Source organism: Carcharhinus amblyrhynchos, chromosome 18 (assembly GCF_965287045.1).
Source record: "Carcharhinus amblyrhynchos chromosome 18, sCarAmb.v2.hapA, whole genome shotgun sequence".
NCBI lineage: Eukaryota > Metazoa > Chordata > Chondrichthyes > Carcharhiniformes > Carcharhinidae > Carcharhinus > Carcharhinus amblyrhynchos.
This window is the reverse complement of record NC_137341.1, coordinates 20,276,206-20,299,193: the sequence shown is the minus strand read 5'-3', so window position 1 is coordinate 20,299,193 and position 22,988 is coordinate 20,276,206. Positions and strand designations below refer to the sequence as shown.

The 22,988-nt window shown below is 41.7% G+C and overlaps 1 protein-coding gene across 2 annotated transcripts in view; it reads left to right on the top strand.

Annotated features, from left to right (window-relative positions):
• Positions 1 to 222: 222 nt before the first annotated feature.
• srebf1 (sterol regulatory element binding transcription factor 1) overlaps positions 223 to 22,988 on the top strand; it is a 44,867-nt gene continuing 22,101 nt past the window's right edge. Inside the window, exons 1-7 of one of the 2 annotated variants that reach the window (XM_080206480.1) lie at positions 223 to 492; positions 2,827 to 3,225; positions 10,606 to 10,775; positions 15,158 to 15,313; positions 18,915 to 19,133; positions 19,965 to 20,079; positions 21,854 to 22,038. In XM_080206480.1, the coding sequence (XP_080062606.1) occupies positions 360 to 492; positions 2,827 to 3,225; positions 10,606 to 10,775; positions 15,158 to 15,313; positions 18,915 to 19,133; positions 19,965 to 20,079; positions 21,854 to 22,038 (1,377 nt within the window). In that variant the 5' untranslated portion in view covers positions 223 to 359. Of the gene's footprint in view, positions 493 to 1,983; positions 2,197 to 2,826; positions 3,226 to 10,605; positions 10,776 to 15,157; positions 15,314 to 18,914; positions 19,134 to 19,964; positions 20,080 to 21,853; positions 22,039 to 22,988 lie in introns of those variants that run through there. The other variant, XM_080206481.1, reaches the window with a different exon arrangement.

Genomic DNA, 22,988 nt, shown 5'->3' with positions numbered 1-22,988 from the left:
TCCGCGCTCTGATTGGCTATGTCGCGCTGGTTCTAGAGGCACGCGGCCCAGTACCGCGCTGGTGCCCACTCAACCGAACTTGGAGTAAGCTGGCGGCTGATTGGTGAGATTTGCCTGCTGACGCGGGCCGCGCCCACCTCATCCCTGATCTCTAAATGGTTTGCTTCGCTGTCAATCAAACAGGTGGGTTGAAGGTACCCGCCCACTTTGTTTCCGCCAGCAAGTTAGGTTTTGTCGTGCCGTTTATTGACATGGTTGTACGGCAAGTGAGCTCGGTGTAAACACCAAATCAGCACCCCCCAACCCGGGTCGCTTTTCCCCTCTCCCCACTTGCATTCTGTGCCTTCGGACTATTTAATATGAATAACGGTGGGCAGCCGTACCCTGCTGCCGACCCGGCCTTGATGTTCGAGGACTCGACGCTGGACAATCTGAACCCGTCTCTGACCGAGAGCAGTGAGATCGATAACGCGCTGCTCAATGATATTGATGGTGAGTGATGGGTAGGGCCTGGATGGGCAGGATCCTGAGGGCATTTGGGGTTGGCTGGGGAGGATCCACGAGAGTGTTAGGCAGAGCCTGGCTCCTGGGGGCATTACAAGGCATCCATGGGGATAGCCTGGCAGGTATATTAATGTTAACTGGCGCCTTGTCATGCAGAACAGGACACTGCCTAATGGGCTTTTTGGAGCATCTAAGGGGTTGAGCTTGGCATCTCTGGAGTTTGGCCTCTTGTACAACGATAGTTGTGGGTAGAATTAGGAATGTGTGGCATTTCTTAGCAAAACAATTGAACGTATTTCTTCTGGTATCAAAGTTAAGAGTGGTGGTAATGATGTTATGTGGCTTATTATTTCGGGTACATATACACGTACGTAGAATTGTGTTCCGCTTGCTTATAAACTTTGAGCAAAATTTTAATTCCTTGTACGTGTGAATGGATTTATCAGTATACAGTCGTAAATGACTCAGATCCAAGGCAGTACTGGCAGCTTTACCCATTTTCTGATTTTTTTTTTAGTAAATCTTTCTTCCCAGGCTACTTCTACTATAACTTCAATAAACGTCTAAATGATGAAACCAATAGGTTTAGGAAAAACTTAGAACTGAATTCCACCCTGAATTCTGATGGGGTATTGATAAAAGAAGAAAGTAACTGTATTGGCATTGAATTAAGATCTTAGTCATGTTAACTTTTCGAATTTGTATGTGAAGTGGAGAGTGAACATGCTGTTTTGCCTGAATTAACAGATTAATCGTGTTAAATGTTTGAATTTGTTATGTATGTATTTTTATAGAATTGGAGAGTGAGCATGCTGTTTCGCTTGGTGCCCAATAGCATTGACTGCAAGGTTGCTGAGTTGTGAGTTCAGTTCCAGGCAGACCGCTTCCAGCCTCTCGGGCAATGACGTCAGGCCGGGGTTACTAGCGGTTATTGCCTTCTGGTGCTGGGGAATTCTCAAGTTCATCTATGCATTGATCTACTCTGAAACACGTACAGCATTTGGGAACTTTGAATTTGTGCAAAGCAACAGGGGCAGATTGCTGTACTAGCTTGTAATCCTTGATAAAATTTCAATTCCAAGAAGTCTTTTCTAATTTTTTTAACATGTTAAGTTTCAGTATTTTAAATGGGATATTTTGAATTAAAAAAAAACTTTCTTCTGGAGATCAAATTGTGTTAAGTACGAGAATATGATTTTAAATGTTTCCAGTGAGTTTGAAGGCTGTTTGTTATGTTAGAATGAGCTGTGGGAGCAAGTGTCCTATAGTAACCTCTGGTTATTCACCTTTCTGAATTAATCAGTGTCCCTGGAAGTATAGACTGTTAAAACAAATCCTTTCTGTCATGTCTGAATGGTTAGCCAAACATAGCGAGCGACTGGGGCACTTCAGCGATTGGTTCAACCAGATCACCTCATGGTAAAAAAAACAGATTTCGAAATCCGCCCCTCAATTTGAATACAGTCGGTGGAATTTTTTTCTTAGGAGGAGGAGTAGACAAGAAGTAAAACTGTTCTGTTTGCCTACTGCTCTGCAATGTGGTTTTGTGCATGCACTGTTCCGAGAGGTTAAGCAGATAAGATCCTGAGGTGTTCTAGTGCATTACCGAAAATATTGCTCTTAATGTAGCAAGATAATTTTTGTAGAAAGTTTTGAACAGATAAGGTGTGGCGATGGACTGCACATTTGAAGGTAATAATGTAGTTTTACCGTGAAGATTTGAGGTGTGTTGGTGCAAATGACCTAAATTATCTTTACTTCAACTTATGCAGGGTAATATATTTTAATGCTCTTTTAAACAGAGTAAATTTCTGTTCTCTCACAGTTTATAAGGTTTGTATTTGATTGTATATGTTTTTATTTCAATTTCAGTATGTAGCATTGAATGACATCAAAATATAATTGTTTATTTTGAAAACAAGCCTTAAAACATTTAGGCACGTGGACAGAATTAATTTTAATGAAAGTATTTGTGTGATTTGTTTATAGTTGCAAAACAACTAATAATACTCATTCAAGATTTGAAATAGGCAAGGTAAAGTCGCCATAGTTTTAAATGATATAATAGCCTATTGGCTACTATCACAACTTCAAGATATCCTAAAACACATTGCATTTAATTAGTTTTGAACTCCAGTCACCATTGTTACACTTGGATACTTTGTTTTAGTGGAGCACACCTGCAATTTAGAGAATACACGCTTTCATCTGACTGCAGTAACTAACTGTCCCATCAGCCCCCTTTCGTTTTTACTATGCATTCTGTAAAGATAACTACTTATTTATCCAATTATGTAATTTTGTGTTCTGCTTGCTTTTCAGATATGTTACAGCTGATTAGCAATCAGGATGGAGAGTTTCCTGATTTATTTGACAACCACTTTACTAGCAGTCCTCTGCAGGATAGCAGTTCACCTGTCCCACCTAACCAGGGGTCACTGAACTTGTCCCTCGACAGCCTTTTGGGGAATAGCAGCAAGAGTCAAATTCCTGTAAAAATGTACCAAGGGCCTGTGCCCCAACAGCAGCTTCAGCATCCACAGCAGCCGCAGCTCCTTCGGGGCCCCTCTCCACAACATGTCAAACAAGAAACTGCTTCAAGCCAACAGCAGCAACAGCCTCTCATGATGTCACAGAGTTTTACACCTTCAGCACAATTGCAGCCACAATTTGTGCAGCAGCAGCAGTCACTGGGTTTTCAGAATGCCAATGGATTTGCAGGTAACAGATATCATTAGCACAGCTTCGAATAAAGCTTGAGATTATTTTATGGTCCAAGACTTTCGACAGTTAAATAGAAATCTTATAAATAGACATGTAATCATCTTTGTGTTCATAAAAGTTTATTTTCATTCTTCTAATCCTATTTCAAGGTACAGTAATCAATGATAAACTATAGATATGGGACTTTGAGCCTTTTAAACTGGGCTGATACTGGTATTTGCTAGTTCTTATCTGATGGGCAGTTCGCAGGAAGGAAAAAGCAAACATTCAGCTTCCGATAGGTTTATCATAGGTGATAAGGAGCAAAGAAATGTTGATTAAGTAAAGATTCTTTAGGTATTGAGTGTAACATAGCACTGTATTAAATTGCAAGTAAAGTCCTTCTCGTTTTCTTTCTTTCTCTTTAAAAACATTGAATAGTGCTGGCATTGTATCTGTGGGCATATTTTAGCCTCTAGAATGGCACCCAAATAGTTATTCATCTCTGAGCTGCTGCCAGGGAATTTGACAGTTGGAGGAGTGGCTTGGAAGGCATTACAGCCAAGTACAATCTTTCCTGCCCTGACACCCCTATTTGACGTTTCCGGCATTGGCTACTAGATGTGATCACTGGAAGATGAGACTGCCTGTCTTTCCATTATTTTAATCATCTCCCTGGGCTGAGATGTTACACTGCCCCCTACTGGCATCAACGAATTCAGCACAAATCAGGGTTGAACCTGGAGCCCTCTGGTCTGTGTTCATTTTCGCAATAGGCAATGTATTTACCAAAGAGGTAAGGTTCAATCTCATAAATCATTAATTGGACCAAAATTAGAATATTTAGACAATTTTAGGTCCTGTTCTTTTAGGAAAGGTGTCAAGGATGTGGAAATAGTAGGATGAGATTTGTTAGGATCATTGAAAGAATAAGGGGTTTTAGTTATGAAGAGATGAGAGAAACAAGGTGGGATTTTCGAGTCCTCCTGTGGCATGTTTTTCAGCAGTGGCTCGCCATTGGCTGCCAGTGGGATCTTCTGGTCCTGCCGATGTCTACGGTGTTTTGTATGCCTTGCCTGTCCAGTCACTGAGGAACCTGGCATGGAGGATCACCTTCACTGGGTCTGGAAGATCCCACTGACCAAAAGGGCTGGAAAATCCTGCCCAAGGACTCTGCCCATTAGAATTTAATGGGAGATATGAGGATAAATTAGGAAGTTCTGTGGTGTTGCTTGATATTTAGTTTATTATTGCCACAAGTAGGCTTACATTAACACTGCAGTGAAGTTACTGTGTAAATCCCCTAGTCGCCACACTCCGGCATCTGTTAGGGTACACTGAGGGAGAATGTTTAGCATAGCCAATGCACCTCAAGATTGTCAATTGAATGAATGGAGAAGATAGGAGAATTTTTCAAAACAGTTATTCCACCAAGAGCAATAGTGGGAGCAGAATCTATGATGGCTTTCAAAGGAAAGTGGATAATTATTTTAAGAACAGTTTTTTTTTCTACCCCAAGAGTGTAGGAGAAAGCTAATCAAATAAGATCAGGTGAGAACTGAATGATTTTGTTTTTTGCTCATAATCAATCTGCAACTGAGACATCAGGATTCTCCAGATAGCATCATGTGTTGAATTGCCTGGAGTGGAAAATTCCACAACTTTGAGGACTCTTGCCTTCAGAATGTAATTCACTAAGTCTTACAGTGCCAGTATTCAGCCACTCAGAGGGTCCCCAGATTCAGAAACTGTCTTTGCATTACTCACAGATGAATGCAATTGCATTTGGCAATACATGTCAACCTGTTTGACAGTGCAGAAAGTCACAGCAGGGCTGGTTTCTGTTTACACTTGCCTGCTTTCCAACAGTAGTTTCTGTGTGAAGCAAAGCTCATGTTAGATTTTTTTTAAACTGCACCTGTCCCCTTATTGAGTGCTTTTGAAGTTGATTGTGGCAGGAATTATAGGCCGGTTAGTTTAACGTCTGTTGTAGGTAAAATGTTAGAATCCGTCATCAAGGAGGAAATAGCGAGGCATCTTGAGGGGAATTGCTTGATAGAGCAGACACAGCACGGTTTCATTAAGGGGAAGTCGTGTCTGACAAATTTATTGGAGTTCTATGAGGATGTGTCTAGGGCGGTGGATGGAGGAGAGCCGGTGGATGTGGTATTTCTTGATTTTCAGAAGGTGTTTGACAAGATACCTCACAAGAGGTTATTGCAGAAGGTAAGGGGGCATGGAGTTGGGGGTAGGGTGTTAGTGTGGATAGAGGATTGGTTGTCAAATAGGAGGCAGAGAGTGGGGGTTAATGGGTGCTATTCGGATTGGCGGTTGGTGACTAGTGGAGTGCCCCAGGGGTCGGTGCTGGGGCCTCAGCTATTTACCATTTATATAGATGATCTGGAGGAGGGAACCGAGTGTATGGTGTTGAAATTTGCTGATGACACCAAGATTGGTGGAACAGCAAATTGCGCGGAGGGTGTGGAGAGTCTGCAGAAGGATCTAGATAGGCTGGGTGAATGGGCCAGGAATTGGCAAATGGAATTTAATGTTGGCAAGTGCAAGGTGGTCCACTTTGGTAGGAAGAATGGTAGGAAGGACTATTACTTACGGGGCGAAAAACTGCAGCAGACGACGGTGCAGAGGGACCTCGGGGTCCTTGTGCATGAGTCGCAAAAACCCAGCCTGCAGGTGCAGCAGTTGGTCAGGAAGGCTAATGGGATGTTGGCCTTCATAGCGAGGGGGATTGAATATAAAAGTAGGGAGGTCTTGCTGCAGCTGTATAGGGCATTGGTGAGGCCGCAGCTGGAGTACTGTGTGCAGTTTTGGTCGCCGCACTTACGCAAGGATATTTTGTCCTTGGAGGGAGTGCAGAGGAGGTTTACTAGGCTGATACCGGAGTTGAGGGGGTTGAGCTATGAGGAGAGGCTGAATAAACTAGGCTTGTACTCGTTAGAGTTTAGAAGAATGAGGGGAGATCTCATTGAGACATATAAAATGATGAATGGGATGGATAGGATAGAGGTGGAGAGGCTCTTCCAGCTCAGAAAGGACAGTAGGACTAGGGGGCACAGCCTCAAGATAAAGGGGGGGGCGGTTTAGAACGGAGTTGAGGAGGAACTTCTTCACTCAAAGGTTGGTGAATCTCTGGAATTCTCTGCCCGTTGAGGTGGTGGAGGCTGCCTCGCTAAATATTTTTAAGATGCGGGTTGATGGGTTTTTGATAAGCGAAGGGATTAAGGGTTATGGGGAGAGGGCGGGAATGTGGAACTGAGACACGACAGATCAGCTATGATCTTATTGAATGGCGGGGCAGGCTCGAAGGGCTGGATGGCCTACTCCTGCTCCTATTTCTTATGTTCTTATCCTTGCCTCCAAGATCAATTAAGAATGATGATTGAACCTTGGGCCTTCCCACAATGTTAGGGTCCCATTTCACAATGAGCAAGTGCATACCAACTGAGCTATGGGAACAGTACTTAAGCTGAATGTTTAGGTGAGAGTGTCTTGTATTTCTTTGCATGTCCAGCATTCAATAAGGTGCCACGTAAAAGGCTGCCAAACAATATACAAACTTATGGAAATGGTGATTATATTAACACAAATGAAGAACTACCTAACAGGAAAAGGGTAGTCAAAATAAATGAGTCATTTTTGGGATGGCAAACTAACTAGTGTGGTACAACAGGGATCAATGGTGGGGCCTCAGCAATTTACGATCTTTGTTAATGATTTGGATGACGAAACTGACTTGTATGGAAGTCAGATTTGCAATGTTACAAATATAGATAGGAAAGCAAGTTGTGAGGAGGATATAAATAGAATAGAAAATTATTATATCCCAGAATGTGGCCATTTAACTTTTTATGTCTGCCTGGGCTCACTGAAGGGGCAGTTCACCTATTGCCATGCCCCTGTTTTGCTCCAGTGGCATGCAATTTGTTTCCTTTTCAAATAATGATTCAACACCTTTTTGAAAGCCTCAATTGACCCTGGCTTCACCACACTCCATGTATTTTAGATCCTTATTCGCACTCTGCACCCTTTTGAATACCTCTATCATATCTCCTCTCAATCTTCTCTTGTCCAAGGAGAACAGTCCCAACTTCTGCAAAGGGTTAAGTGAATGGGCAAAAATTTAGCAGATGGACTATAATGTGGGCAAATGTGAGATTATCCCCTTTGGCAGGAAGAATAGAAAAGCAGAATATCATTTAAATGGAGAGAGCAGTAGAGGCAAGGTCATTGCATCTATTCAAGGTTGTGTTAGATGAATTTTTGATTGATAAGGGAATCATGAGTTATTTAAAGTTAGGTAGGAAAGTGGAGCTAAGGCCACAATTAGATCGGCCAAGTTTTTCTTGAATGGTGCAGTAAGGTCAAAGGACTGAATGGCTTGCCTTTGCTCTTTTTATTTGTTCTTGCATATAACCATCTATAAAAATGCTAGTGTAGATAATTTCTGACATATAGAACTCTAATGTAACCATGCTGCATTGATTTAAATCTGGCTGCTTGGAAGATCTTTTCTCTTACCTTGTCATCCTGGCAGCCCTTCTCACTGTAAGTGCCACTGCATATACAATCTATCCTCTCTAGAATTGTCAGTTGAACCTGCTTTCTAAAGTCAACGTTAAGCAGCTTAAAACATATTAGAAAGTTACGGCTGAATGTTATAAGTTTTCAGAGTGAGATGCCTCCAAGTGAGATTAAGATCACTGTTTCGGTCAGTACGGTCTGTACTCGTTAGAGTTTAGAAGGCTGAGGGGGGATCTTATGGAGACATATAAGATAATGAAGGGGACAGATAGGGTAGAGGTAGAGAGATTCTTCCCGCTTAGAAAGGATAGCAGAACCAGAGGGCATAGCCTCAAAATAAGGGTGGGGGGGCGCAGTTTAGATCGGAGTTGAGGAGGAACTTCTTCACTCAAAGGGTGGTGAGTCTCTGGAATTCTCTGCCCATTAAAGTGGTGGAGGCTACCTCACTGAATATATTTAAGTCACGGGTAGATAGGTTTCTGATAGACAAGGAAATTAATGGTTATGGGGAGAAAGCGGGAAAGTGGAACTGATCCACTTCAGATCAGCCATGATCTTGTTGAATGGTGGGACAGGCTCGAGGGGCTAGATGGCCTACTCCTGCTCCTATTTCTTATGTTCTTATGTTTCAATAACCCCACTATGCATTAACGGTAAACTTAAGAAATGCAAGTTTTAGTTGCAGTATCGTTGAACATAATATAGGAATAGTCCTGATGTGAGGATCTGCTATGTTGGATGAAGGGCCTTTTCATTTCAGTGACATTCATTTATGAAATGTGGGTGTTGCTGGTTAGGCCAGCATTTATTGCCCATCCCTAGTTGCCCTTAAGAAAGTGTGTGAGCTGTGTCTTGAACCGCTACAGTCCCTGAGATGTAGATGTACCAGTGGCAGTGAAAGAATGGTGGTATAATTCCAAGTGAGGATGGGTGAATAACTTGGAAGGGAACTTCCTGGTGGTGCAGTTCCCACGTTTCTGCTCTTGTTGCTCAAGATGGTAGTGAGCATGGGTTTGGACCAAGGTGCTACCTAAAGAACCTTGGTTAGTTCCTGAAGCATATCTTGTAGATGGTGCGCAATGCTGCTGCCGTTCATCGGTGGTGAGGGATTGAGTGTTTATGGGGTAGTCATCTAGTGGGCTGCTTTGACCTGGTTGGTGTCATGTTCCTTGAGCGTTACTGAAGTTGTATTCATCCAGGCAAGTGGAGAATATTCCATCATATTCCTGACTTGTGCCTTGTAGATGGTGGACAGGCATTGAGGAGCCTCTTATTGCAGGCTTCCTAACCTTTGACCTACTCTAGTAGTATTTATGTGGCTAGTCTAGTTCAGTTTCTGGTCATTGGTAAACCCTGTGTTACACAAATGTTTGTGGTTTATTTGAGTAGAATTGTTTGTAAAATGAAAATAATTCTTGAGTTGTGTGAAAGGTAGAGATAGAATGTGTATTTGGTCTGGGGTTCACCAACAGCTGAATCCTCCCTACCAGTTTCAGAATCAAGCTAACTTAAATGGGAAAGTAAGGGAGAAAATTGATACTTTTTCACACATGTATGGTAAGCCTGAGACTTCAAGGGAAAATAATGAAACTTAAAAGTTGAATTTCATGCAGACTAACATTTATGTATGAGAAAGCAATTTCCTGAGTTTTCCTTTGCCTTTAAGTTATCTTGATAGAATAGCTGAGGAAAAGCTGTTTCCACTGGCAGATGTGTCAATAACCAGGGGTCACCAATTTAAGATGATTTGGAAAAGGATAATGCAATAAGTTATGATCTGGAGTGTGCTCCATTAAAATATGATAAAAGCAGATTTAAGATAACTTTGAATAGCAAATTACAAATACATTTAGAAAGGAAAAATGCAAGGCTTTAGGGAAAGAGCATGAAGTAGGACTAATTGGATAATTCATTCAGAGAGACAGCAAAGGCACTATGTGCTGAATAGTTTCTGTGCCTTGAGACCTTTTACAGTTCAGACTTCATTTAGCAGCATTTTAGAGCCTGTCAGCATAAAAGGCATAGAGTAGTGCGCAACTTTACATCAATCAGGCCTCAAGGAGGGCCAGTTCTGTCGGAATGGTGAAAGGCTACTTGAGGTTAAGAAAGTGTTCTGATATACAGAATTTTTAAACTAGGGTAAAGAACTTGGGGGAAGAAACAGTAGAAGATTTATTGCTGGCAAGGTTAAACTGCATGAGGTCATTGCAAATAAGAGGCTTGTGAGGTGTAAACTTATTGCATTGTTACATTGCCTGGCATGAAGTTGCTGTATTGGAAGCTTGTTATAATACACTGACTAATTTCAATTGCTTTCAGTTACATTGCTGATTTCAATCTGTAGCTGTGTTTTCCAGAAAGTTGATTTCCCAAAAGCAATATTTCTTTGTAGAAGAAATATAATTTTGGTTTTTAATTTAAAAATCATGTTTTTAGTATGTTGTGAAATTTCTTTTAAAACTGCTGTGAAAAGAGCTTACGCTTTCACAACCAGACTTCCCAATCCCAAAGCACTGCACGTCCAAAATATTGTCACCATTATAACATGTTGTGCACAGCAATACCCTACAAATATCTGCATAATCTTCTGTTTCACTAACGGTGGATGTGGAATTAATGTTGACCAGGAGAAGTCCCCAACTCTTTGACCAGCACTATGAGATCTTTCTATGAGATCCCTTTCGAAGATGCAGCAATCCCTCATTACTGCACTAGCATTGTGCGCTGAAGTCTTAGAGTGGGGCTTAATCTCAATCACTGACAAAAGTACTACCACAGAGCCAAAGCTGACACCTAAATAAGATGTTTAACCCTCCAGCAAATTGAAGTTTAACTTTCTTTTGGCTTTATTTTGTGCAGCACCACTACAGGGTATGGCCACCCAGCAGTTCCAGAGCCTGGCAGTTCCACAGCAGATTCAGCCCATGACCATTCAGGCCCAGGTCCAGAGTATTTCCCCTCAGCACCTTTTAACCACTGCACCAGCTATTTCTACCCCAACTGTCTCATCACCGCTGCAGCAACTACCTGTAAGTGATTTCATTTACTGGGAATAAAGGGGGTGGGTGCGAGTGAAAAAAAGATTGGTATGTTGCAGACCCACATTCTGATTTCTGACTTAATATATTCTGTCAGTGTAGAGAATTTTAGAGTGAGGGTGACATTTGTATGTCTATTCCTGTGTGAACACCCGAGGGTTGCAATAGTTATCCCTGGCAAATTTCTGAGTGTTGATCTCATACACCTCTGTCTTCTGTACAGTATACCAGCTCTACTCTGCTTCAGTTTAGTTGACATTGGGAGCACTTCAGTAACAAGATCCCCTTATTGCATTTTTATTTCAGGAAACGAAGACATCCTGGTATTATTCAAGTGCATAATTCTGTTCCAGACAAGGAATTGGCAGGGTGGTATAAGGACACACTGGCACAGGGCCTGGTTCTAGGAATAGCTGACAGTTTACCTTTCATGAATTCGCTGGAAATACTGAAAGGAATATTGTATAAAAGCTGGGTTGTCGACTAAACCGCAGTTACAAACATGGAAAGTGAATGAATTAAACTGTGGGTTGGTGGTGTTAAATCCACAAATAAAACCTGTTGTTTTTAATTCTCAATTTGATCAGCAGCCCAGTCACAATTCAATAATTTAAATTATGATGACTTCAGAAAAACAAAGCTGTTTTCAACCAGCTGTAGATCTGAGTCTCCCTTGTATAAATATTGAGTGAATGATAGAACATAGAACATTACAGCGCAGAACAGGCCCTTCGGCCCACGATGTTGCGCCAACCAATTAAAAAGCAATGACCCCCTAACCTAAACCAATCCCTTTCCATCCATAAACCTATCCATGGATCTATTAAACGTCCCCAAACTAGGCGCATTTACAACTGCAGCAGGCAGGGCATTCCAATCCCTCACCACCCTCTGGGTAAAGAACCTACCTCTGACATCCGTCCTATAACTACCACCCCATAATTTAAAGCTATGCCCCCTCGTGCTAGCTTTCTCCATCTGAGGAAAAAGGCTATCACTGTCCACCCTATCTAAACCTCTAATCATCTTATATGTTTCAATAAGGTCCCCTCTTAGCCGCCTTCTTTCTAACGAAAACAACCTCAAATCCCTCAGTCTCTCCTCATAGGACCTCCCCTCCATACCAGGCAACATCCTGGTAAACCTCCTCTGCACCCTCTCCAATGCCTCCACATCCTTCCTACAATGTGGGGACCAGAACTGCACACAATACTCCAAGTGCGGCCGCACCAGAGTTTTGTACAGTTGCAACATGACGCTGCGGCTCCTAAATTCAATCCCCCTACCAATAAACGCCAAGACACCATATGCCTTCCTAACAACCTTATCTACTTGATTCCCAACTTTCAGGGATCTATGTACACATACACCTAGATCCCTCTGTTCATCAACACTGTTCAGAATCCTACCGTTAGCCCTATACTCTACACATCTGTTATTCCTGCCAAAGTGAATTACCTCACACTTTTCCGCATTAAACTCCATCCGCCACCTCTCGGCCCAGCTCTGCAACTTGTCCAAGTCTCTCTGTAAACTATGACACCCCTCCTCACTATCTACCACACCTCCGACTTTGGTGTCATCAGCAAATTTACTAATCCACCCAACTATACCCTCATCCAGATCATTTATAAAAATTACAAACAGCAGTGGCCCCAAAACAAATCCCTGAGGCACACCACTTGTAACCGAACTCCATGACGAATACTTACCATCAACCACCACCCTCTGTCTCCTATCTGCTAGCCAATTCCTGATCCAATTAACTAAATCACCCTCAATCCCATACATCTGCATTTTCTGCAGAAGCCTTCCATGGTGAACCTTATCAAACGCCTTACTAAAGTCCATGTATACCACGTCAACTGCCTTACCCCCATCCACCCCTTTGGTCACTTTCTCAAAAAACTCAATAAGGTTAGTAAGGTACAACCTACCCTCCACAAAACCATGCTGACTATCTCCAATCAATTCATTACTCTCTAAATAACTATAAATCCTATCCCTAATAATTTTTTCTAAAACCTTGCCCACAACAGAAGTAAGACTCACCGGTCTATAATTCCCGGGGAAGTCTCTGTTCCCCTTCTTAAACAACAGGACGACATTCGCTATCCTCCAATCTTCTGGCACTATACCTGTGACCAACGACGACCTGAAGATCAGAGCCAGAGGCTCTGCAATTGCCTCTCTTGCCTCCCAGAGAATCCTAGGGTAAATCCTGTCCGGCCCAGGGGACTTATCTATTTTCAAACCCTCAAGAACATCTAGCACATCCTCCTTATCAACTGCAATACTATCCAGTTTACAACCCTGTAACCCAGTGTTCTCCACAGCTACATTTATGTCTCCCTGCGTGAATACCGAAGAGAAATATTGGTTCAATGCCTCTCCAATCCCTTCCGGTTCCACACATAACTTCCCGCAGCTGTCTCTAACTGGCCCTAATCTTGCCCTAACCAATCTTCTGTTCTTAACGTATCTATAGAACGCCTTAGGATTTGCCTTAATCCTATCAGCCAAAGTCTTCTCATGTCCTCTTTTAGCCCTTCTTAACTGACTCTTTAACTCCCTCCTAGCCAATCTAAAGCTTTCCAGTGCACTACCTGAGCCCTCAAGTCTCATCCTGACATAAGCCTCCTTTTTCCTTTTAACCAGCGAATCAGCTTTTTTAGTGCACCACGGTTCCCTAGCTCGACCATTTCCTCCTTGCCTGACAGGGACATACATATCAAGGACTCGCAGTAGCTGCTCCTTGAAAAAACTCCACATTTCGGACGTTCCCAGACCTTGTAGTCTCCTAGTCCAACCTATGCTTCCTAATTCTCTCCTAATAGCCTCATAATTACCCTTCCCCCAGCTAAAACTACTGACCCGAGGTTCATGCCTATCCCTTTCCATCACTAAGGTGAACGTAACCGAATTGTGGTCACTGTCACCAAAATGCACACCAACTTCCAAGTCTAACACCTGGTCTGGCTCATTTCCCAGCACCAAATCCAATATAGCTTCACCTCTAGTTGGCCTATCTACATACTGAGTCAAAAAACCTTCCTGCACGCTTTGTGCAAAAACTGACCCCTCTAATGAGCTAGAGCTATAGCTATTGCAATCAATATTAGTAAAGTTAAAGTCCCCCATAACAATTACCCTATTACTTTCACTCCTATCCAGAATCGTCTCCGCAATCCTTTCCTCAACCTCTCTAGAACTTTTAGGAGGTCTATAAAAGACTCCCAACAGGGTGACCTCTCCTCTCCTATTTCTAATCTCAGCCCATACTACCTCAACAGACAAGTCCTCATCAAACTTCCTCTCTGACACTGTGTTACAATCCTTGACTAATAATGCTACCCCTCCCCCCCTTCTACCTCCTTCTCTACTCCGACTGAAGCATTTGAACCCCGGAACCTGCAACAACCATTCCATGTCTCTGAAATGGCCACAACATCAAAGTTCCAGGTACTGATCCACGCTGCAAGTTCATCCACTTTATTGCGAATACTCCTCGCATTAAATTGTACGCATTTCAAACCCTGCTCTGCTCCACCCCCACGATGCCGTGCATTGCAGTCCCTATCTATGTCCTCCTCACTTTCATCCCTGCTACTCAGGATCCCATCCCCCCTCTGAATCAGTTTAAACCCCCCTGCATAGCCTTAGCAAATTTTCCCCCCAAGATATTGGTTCCTCTCTGATTCAGGTGTAGACCATCATTCTTGTAGAGGTCCCACCATATATGCTGCTACTTGTTGGCTGTCACGCCAAGTTAGAGACTGATGAAGCAAGAGAGGATCTTTGTTTGACACAGGGAACTGCAGCATGTCAGACAGAAAAACCTGAAGTAGTTGTTCTTGGGGCAGTAATTTGGGAGTCACAATTTGCCTGAGTGCCCTTGAGCAAGAGAGGGGAGAAAAGCAGCAATGTTTCTTACTCTTGATCACTGTCCAGTGTGGATCTTGATTTGAGGACAAAATTGAGTCATGATTCTTTCTAAAGTCAAATGCCCTACTGACACTTGCTATATAGGCTCACACATGAATGCGTGCAATTTGCAGATACAGGACAATACCCAAAGTTTGCAGAATCCAACTCCAGGAGATAATGAGGGGAGGAAATTTGCAAAAATTATTGAAAGATGTTGAGAATCTTTCATGCTTCTCTCATGAAAATAGAACTGCTCAAATAACATGCCATGGATCATGGAATATGACTCTAGAAAAAAGTTTTGCAATGGCAAAGTAGAGATTGAGCAGGAATTTAAAAATATGGGTTGTCTTGATTTTCATAGTAACTTTGTTGCAGTGTTAATGTAAGCCTTCTTGTGACACTAATAAATGAATTTTACATTTTCCTATTGCTGTTCTTCGCAGGTACTTCTCCAGCCCCAATTCATTAAGGCTGACTCATTACTTCTGACAGCTCTGAAGCCAGATGGAAGCACTGTTGTCACATCAGTGAAATCTCCTACCATATCAACTCTCGCAACCAGCACTACTCCCATTCAAACTACATCGCTGCAGATGCCGGTAGGTAAATTATGGCCATCGTTATCATTGTGTAACATTGGGAGAAAAAGGTGGTTTTGGTTGTTTTTTTTTTATTTTGTCGCTGGCTAGGGCCAGCATTTATTGCTCATCCTTAGTTACCTCCAGAAGTTAATGGTGAACCAATATGTAAAGAGTCTAACTAGGGAAGGGGCTATACCAGACCTGGTATTGGGAATGAGCCTGGACAGGTGATCGAAATGGGGGGGCATTTCGCAAAAAGTTCCCATAAGTAAGTTTTAAGTTCCTTATGGATAAGGATATGAGCAGTCCCTGAGTGAAAGTACTAAAATGGGAAAAGGCTAATTATGAAAATATTAGGCAGAAACTGGGGAATGTAGACTTGGGGGGAGGGGGGGGGCAGCTGTTTGAGTATAAATCCACACCTGTCATTTGGAAATCTACTAAAAGCCAGTTGGTTAGAGTTCAGCACAAGCATGTTCCTGTGAAAATGAAGGATAAGAATGGCAAGATTTGAGAACTTTGGATGACAAGAAAAGCTGTGAGCTTAGTCAAAAAAAAAAGGAGGCATACGTAACATTTAGGAAACTGAAGGTAGACAGAGTCCTTGAAGAATATAAAGAAAGCAGGAAAGAACAGATAGGAGAGCTAAAAGGGGCCATGAATTGTCATTGGAAAGCAGGATTAAGGAAAATCTCAAGGTATTTTGTATAAGGAACAAGGGGATAACTAGGGAAAGGATAGGTCCACTGAAGGACAAATAAGGGAATTTTATGCATGGGGCAACAAGAAGTGGGTGAGGTTCTTAACAAATACTTTGATTTGATATCCACAAAGGAGAATGACATGGTGGATGGTGAGTCTGGAGAGGGGTATTTTGATATTTTAGGGCCTGTTGATATTTTTTAAAAAAAAGATGGGGTTGAGTGTTTTGAAAAGATTAAGGTAAACAAGCGCCCTGGTCCTGATGGGATATATCCCAGAATACTAAGTGAGACAATTGTTGGGGCCTTGTTTGAAATCTTTGTATCCTATTTAGTCACCGGAGAGGTTCCAAAGGACTGGATAATAGCCAATGTTGCTCTTTTGTTTAAGAAGGGCAACAGGGATAATCCAGGAAATTACTGGCCTTTGAACCTAATGTCAGTGGTAGGGAAGTTATTGGAGAAGTTTGAACTTACTAACGAAAAGCAGCATGGCTTTATGCGGGAGAGGTCATGTCTCATAAACTTGATTTCTTTGAGGAAGTGACAAAGATGATTGAGAGCAGGGCAGTTTATGTTGCCTATGTGGACCATAGCAAGGCTTTTGACAAGATCTCTCATGGCAGGCTGAAACAGAAGGTGAAGTCACATGAGATTAGTGGTGAGCTGGCAAGATGGATACAGAACTGGCTTGGTCATAATAGACAAAGTAGCAGTGGAAAGGTGCTTTTCTGACTGGAGATCTGAGATCAGTAATGTTACCAGAAGGATGTAGAGACTGTGGGGAAGGTAGAGAAAAAGTTTACCAGGATGCTGCCTGATTTGGAAGGTATTAGCTATGAGGAGAAATTGGACAAATCAATCAAGCTGGCTGCTTTGCCCTGGATGGTGTTGAGATTCTCGGGTGTTGTTGGAGCTGTACTCATCCAGGGAAGTGATGAGTATTTCACTACACTCCTGGCTTGTGCCTTGTAGGTGGTGGACAATCTTTGAAGAGTCAGGAGGTGAGTTACTCATCACAGGTTTCCTAGCTTTTGACCTGCTGTGGTAGCTGCAGTACTTATATGGCTAGTGCAGTTCAACTTCTAGTCAATGGTAACCTCCAGAATGTTATTAGTGGGGGATTCAGTAATGATAATGCCATTGAAGGTCATGGGGTTAGATCCTCTCTAGTTATTGCCTGGTGATGCAATTGTTTTTTATCGCTGTCAGCCCAAGTTTAGATATTGTCCAGGTCTTGGTATATTTGGCTGTTGGCTATTTGCTAGTCAAAGTAGAGAAACTACAAGCTACTAATTCCTTTGAATTATTCCATGCAAATGATGGTTTTGAACCTTTAAAATAAGATAACTGTTCATTGCCAAAATGTGGTCCAAGACTGAATTATTGTCTTTACTGAGATTTTCTACTATCTGTATGTGAAAGTAGTGCTATATATGGTTTGATGTGGTGGAGTGGAGTCTTGATTATTGCACATTGAACACATGTCAATGTATGCTTGGTTTTTACTTTTATATATTGAAATGTTTGAACCAATTAGGTACAAGTGTGATGCATAGTGTACAGGCAGTAATAATTTCAAGAATGTGTTTATAATCCTGATCTTACACTTTGTACCAAACAAATCACTAGTAATGATCCCTAAATAATACTGAGTGGCAGAGAGCCAATCATTTCCTGATAGACTTTCTGAAGCTTGGGGAAAAAAACTGATTTCTTCTCATGGAAAATAGCAATGTAGCGCAAAAGCTAAAGAAACACTCAAACAGAAGAAGCTTTGCCCTGCCCAATCTGAGAGTCTATTTATATCACTGCTCCCCACAGGAGAGCAGTCATCTTAAAGGAGTAGACCGATTTGACCAATAAATATCACAGACTGAGCTCTAGAACATGTTATCAGTCGGCATCATCACAAGAGATCCATTAGCATTTAATTTAAATTGGGAAAGCTGTGTAAAGGGCCAAAATATGTTTGCTGCACTACCTAAAGTTGCAGTTGATTTCAGTACATGACATGCATTTTGAGTTTAGGAGGACTGAGGAAGCCAAAAAGTTCTCATTTCATTCCCTTTTATACCTTTTTACTTCAGTAATTTCTCCTATGACTATTTACTTCAGTAATTTGTTCCTGTTTATTAATTATACATGAGTGAGTTTTAGCAAGCTGTTTAACTCAAATTCATCAAGTCCAATCCTGATTCTATGCTAACTTAACTGTTACCAGCAAGGGGCCACAAATAACAATTGGGGAAATTACCTGGCATGCTTATTCCCTATCTCACCAGCTCACCGATGTGAAGGTCATGTGGAGCACCCTTATTACCTCTATTGAGGTTGGCTCGTGGCAGGTTTTAGGAATTAAGCCATGACCTTATTTAGGGTGACACGGTGGCACAGTGATTAGCACTGCTGCCTCACAATGCAAGCGACCTGTGTTTAACTCTGGCCTTGGATGACTGTGTGGAGTTTGCACATTCTCCACATCTGCGTGGGTTTCCTCTGGGTGCTCCAGTTTCCTCCCACAGTCCAGAGATATGCAGGTTAGATGGATTGGCCATGCTAAATTGACCCTTAGTTTCCCAAGATATATAGATCAGATGGATTAGTGATGGGAAATGTTTGGGGCTACAGGGATAGGGTGAGATGCTCTTTGGACTCTGAGCCAAATGCCCTCATTCTGTATTGTAGGGATTCTGTGATCTTCCACATTTCTGTGTATTGCTACTGTTTATTCTCATTTCTGAGTCCTAACAACAAGGAAAGTTCGGAGGAACAATGACTTTGGTATTATATAATGCAACCTGTAGTTTGCAATTTAATAAAAGCTGACCTATTGATTTTAAACAAATATTAGTGTGAACTTGTTTTCTTTATCAGAATCCACTCAAACTTTTGTTTTTAAATTTTCTATTTTTCAGACTCTTGTCAGTGGAAACACAATTTTGACAACAGTTCCTCTCATGGTAGATGCAGACAAACTTCCTATCAACCGTATGCCAGTGAATGGCAAACCCTGCAATGCACCAAACAAGGGGGAAAAACGTACAGCACATAATGCTATTGAGAAACGCTACAGGTCATCCATCAATGACAAGATTGTGGAGCTAAAAGACCTTGTTGTTGGCACTGAAAGCAAGGTAAAATACTCCTGTTAGCTGAAAAAGTGCAGTAATCACATGTTCGTACTTAATAACATGACCCTTTTTGATGTACTTTTTTTTAACAAAATGAGAACAGTTTCCTAGTGCCTTGCTGGGCACCAGGTATGGCAATTCTGAACTATGCCCATCACTACAGTCTAAGTCAGATTGCTGGACTGTGAAATCTGCTGCAATAAGTTAACCCATGAAAAGATAAGCAAATATTTTAATTTATGATCATTATCCTCTGATCCATGTTGGAAAGTATGCAATTGTCATCTGAGGTCTAGTTCAGCTGTGATGCATCTTCAGTCAGCTATTCTGCTGACACTTGTCGAGCTTTGTGCATTAAGAATGATCGCTGAATTATCAGAGAGGAGCTGACACAGACAGAATTGAATAATAATGTGAACCAAGGCCTTTAGGAGAGGAAGGAAAAAGTGGTAAAACGCAAAGAAAATATCTTCCACTCCCTTTTTGACCTTGCTGTAGCTTTCCTTCCAAACCCAACTTGCGCCCAACCCTGAATAAAGCAGGCATTCTGCAGCTACTTCCCCACTGATGCTGCAAATAATGTCTATTTGCTATTTGTTGCAAAATAATACTCTGGACCAAAGCGTTTTCCAAGTTTTCCTTCCTTTCAGGGAAGCATACTGCCTTGTAATGAACAACTCGAAATCAAAACCACACCACCCCATGTGATGAGTGATACAGGTACATTAATGTATTTAAAGAAACTGCAGAACAGCTCACTGAATGTACTGTCTGCTTCTTAACGAATTTGTGGTATTTTGTTAACCTTTTTGTTTTCCTTCTTTGCCTGGACAGTTGAACAAGTCAGCAATTCTGAGGAAAGCTGTTGATTATATCCGCTTCCTGCAACAAACCAATCAGAAGTTGAAACAGGAGAACATGGTGTTGAGAATGGCTGCCCAGAAAAATCGTAAGTGCTCAGCGCATGGTACACATTTCAGATGGTGCTGATTGAGGGGAAAGTAGGAATCTCAGCTATTTGTGTCACTTAGTCCAAATATGATGTACCTACTTTTATTTGATGTGGTTTAGGAACTATCTCCTGAGCATGCTGGTCACATGCACTGGTGTTTGTACTGCTGCTTTGGTGTTCGCAGCTCAATATCGTAGCATGACTCCCCTAATTTTATACTCATACCCCATGCAATAAAGGTCAACATTCCATTTGCCTTCCTGAATAATTTATGTACCTGTGAGTGTGAACTTCTTGTGATTCATATTTGAGGATGCTCAGATCCTTCTCCGCTGCAGCATTCTGCAGTATCTCTCCACTTAATCATATTTTGCTTTTCTGTTCTTTTCACCAAAGTAGACAACCTCACATTTTCCCACTTTATACTTCATCTGCCAAATTTGTGCCCACTTTTTTAATCTATCAATATCCCTTTTCAGGTCCTCCTCACCTATCTCTGTACCGTCATCAAATTTGGCTACAACACATCCAAACCATTCATATAGATTACAAATATTTGAGGCCTTAGCACTGATCTCTGTGGTACTCCACTGATTACCATTTGTAACCTGAAAATGACTTACTTATCCTTATTCTCTGGTTACCGTTCGTTAGTCAATCCTCTATCAAGATAATATATTATCCCCAATGTTATGCCTTCTTATCTGAGAACATAGAACACTACAGCACAAACAGGCCCTTCGGCCCACAAGTTGCGGCGATCATATCCGTACCTACCAGGCCATAGAACTATCTATAACTCCCAATCCCATTAAATCCCATGTACTCATCCAGAAGTCTTTTAAAAGACCCCAGCGAGTCCGCCTCCACCACCACCAACGGCAGCCGATTCCCCTCACTCACCGCCCTCTGATAACAGGCTATCACATAAGACAGCACCCTGATAACAGGCTATCACATAAGACAGCACCCTGATAACAGGCTATCACATAAGACAGCACCCTGATAACAGGCTATCACATAAGACATGTGATGTCCAATATGTAATAAGTTTATCTTGTGTGATAGCCTGTTATTTGGCACCTAATTAAGTGCCTTTTGGAAATTGCCAAATTACAATGGCTTTGGAATGCTTAGCATATCCATTTACTGAATGACACCAAAGTAGGGGAAATCAATTGCAGAACCTGAAATCGTGACAATAAAATGGATGTTATCTTAATTGAATTTTGATTAGAAAGTGCATCTTGACCATCTATATTGTATGTGATACTTTTGTATCTAGTATGCTGTTTCGAAGTATATTTACTACAAATTATCAACATAGCAGATATTATACTAATCTCCAGTGGGGTTGCACACTGTCTTCAGGTTAGGTAGGAGTGGTTAAGAGCTGGTGGGGTAGACCTAATGTAATCACCCCCTTTCTTGGAGTGGCAGGTTTTGTCCTCATTTTCATATTTCTGTTATAAATTCCAATGTCCACACTTGTAATAGCAGCTGTTTATATAAACTTGTCCTACATGTGCTGTGATATGAAATATGAATATGAAAATTTGCTATGGAGAAAATTTGACAGCAAGTACAGCAAGACATTTCTAAAAAAAATATTGGTTAGTGACCTTTACATTGAACTAGTTTCAATTTTTTAATCTACTCTAATTTTTCTTCTTTTGAGAAATGGTGTTTTGAATTAATAGTTTTGTACTTTAGAGTTGGATATTATTGATATAATAAGTCCCATTTATATCATGTATTGTTCTAATTTCAGAATCTCTGAAAGACATTGTGGCTTCTAGTGGAATAAATCTGGATGGAACAACAAATGGCTTCAAGCAGGATCCTGACCTGCTCACCCCACCACCATCTGATGTTGGCTCACCGCCTCAGAACAGCCCATTCTCCATGAGCAGCAGTGATTCTGAGCCTGATAGCTTATTTTTTGATGATACCAAGGTACCTATTATTCTGTTAGGAGGCTGCTATTTTCACATTCTCCATTCAGCCAAAATAAAATGCTGTCAGTTTTTCTTCTTGTGTTTTTAGTTTTGTATTTCTTTTACCTCACTTTATTTCTTTCCCCACTGCTTGCTGGACTTGAATTTTGTGACTAACCATTATACTAAAAGGCAATGGCCAAATAGCCATTGTCCACATTCAAGCCTTGCCAGTAAGTACTGGCAGGCCATTTGATTATCAGACAAAGCCAGAAGTAGTGCATTCAGCACATGGCATTTCACCAGTTTATTGTCCATTTCAACTTTTCTCCTCATCCCTCAATACTTCCACTTCATAAATAAAATTTCACATTTACAGACCTCCGTTCACTGCATGTGTGGCATCCTGGACCTATGTAGTTCACATTGGTCTACTCCTGTTCATGCATACATTCTCCTGTCCCTACATGTGAAGTCATTTCTCAATTGGAAATAATGGATAGCGATCGGGAGGGAAGTTTGACTGCGATATAGCTTCCTTTTGGCTTAGAAACGTAGTGGGCAGTTGCAGCTCTAAAATGCCCCAGCTGAAATCAGTTAGCCCAAGACCAGCTATGGATTGATTAACTTTAAAGAAAAATGTTCTAATTTCTTCTAAACCTGTGATCAGTACATCTATAGTAGGGAGGTCTTGCTGCAGCTGTATAGGGCATTGGTGAGGCCGCAGCTGGAGTACTGTGTGCAGTTTTGGGCGCCGCACCTGCGCAAGGATATTTTGGCCCTGGAGGGAGTGCAGAGGAGGTTTACTAGGCTGATACCGGAGTTGAGGGGATTGAGCTATGAGGAGAGGCTGAATAAACTAGGCTTGTACTCGTTAGAGTTTAGAAGAATGAGGGGAGATCTCATTGAGACGTATAAGATGATGAATGGGATGGATAGGATAGAGGTGGAGAGACTCTTCCCGCTCAA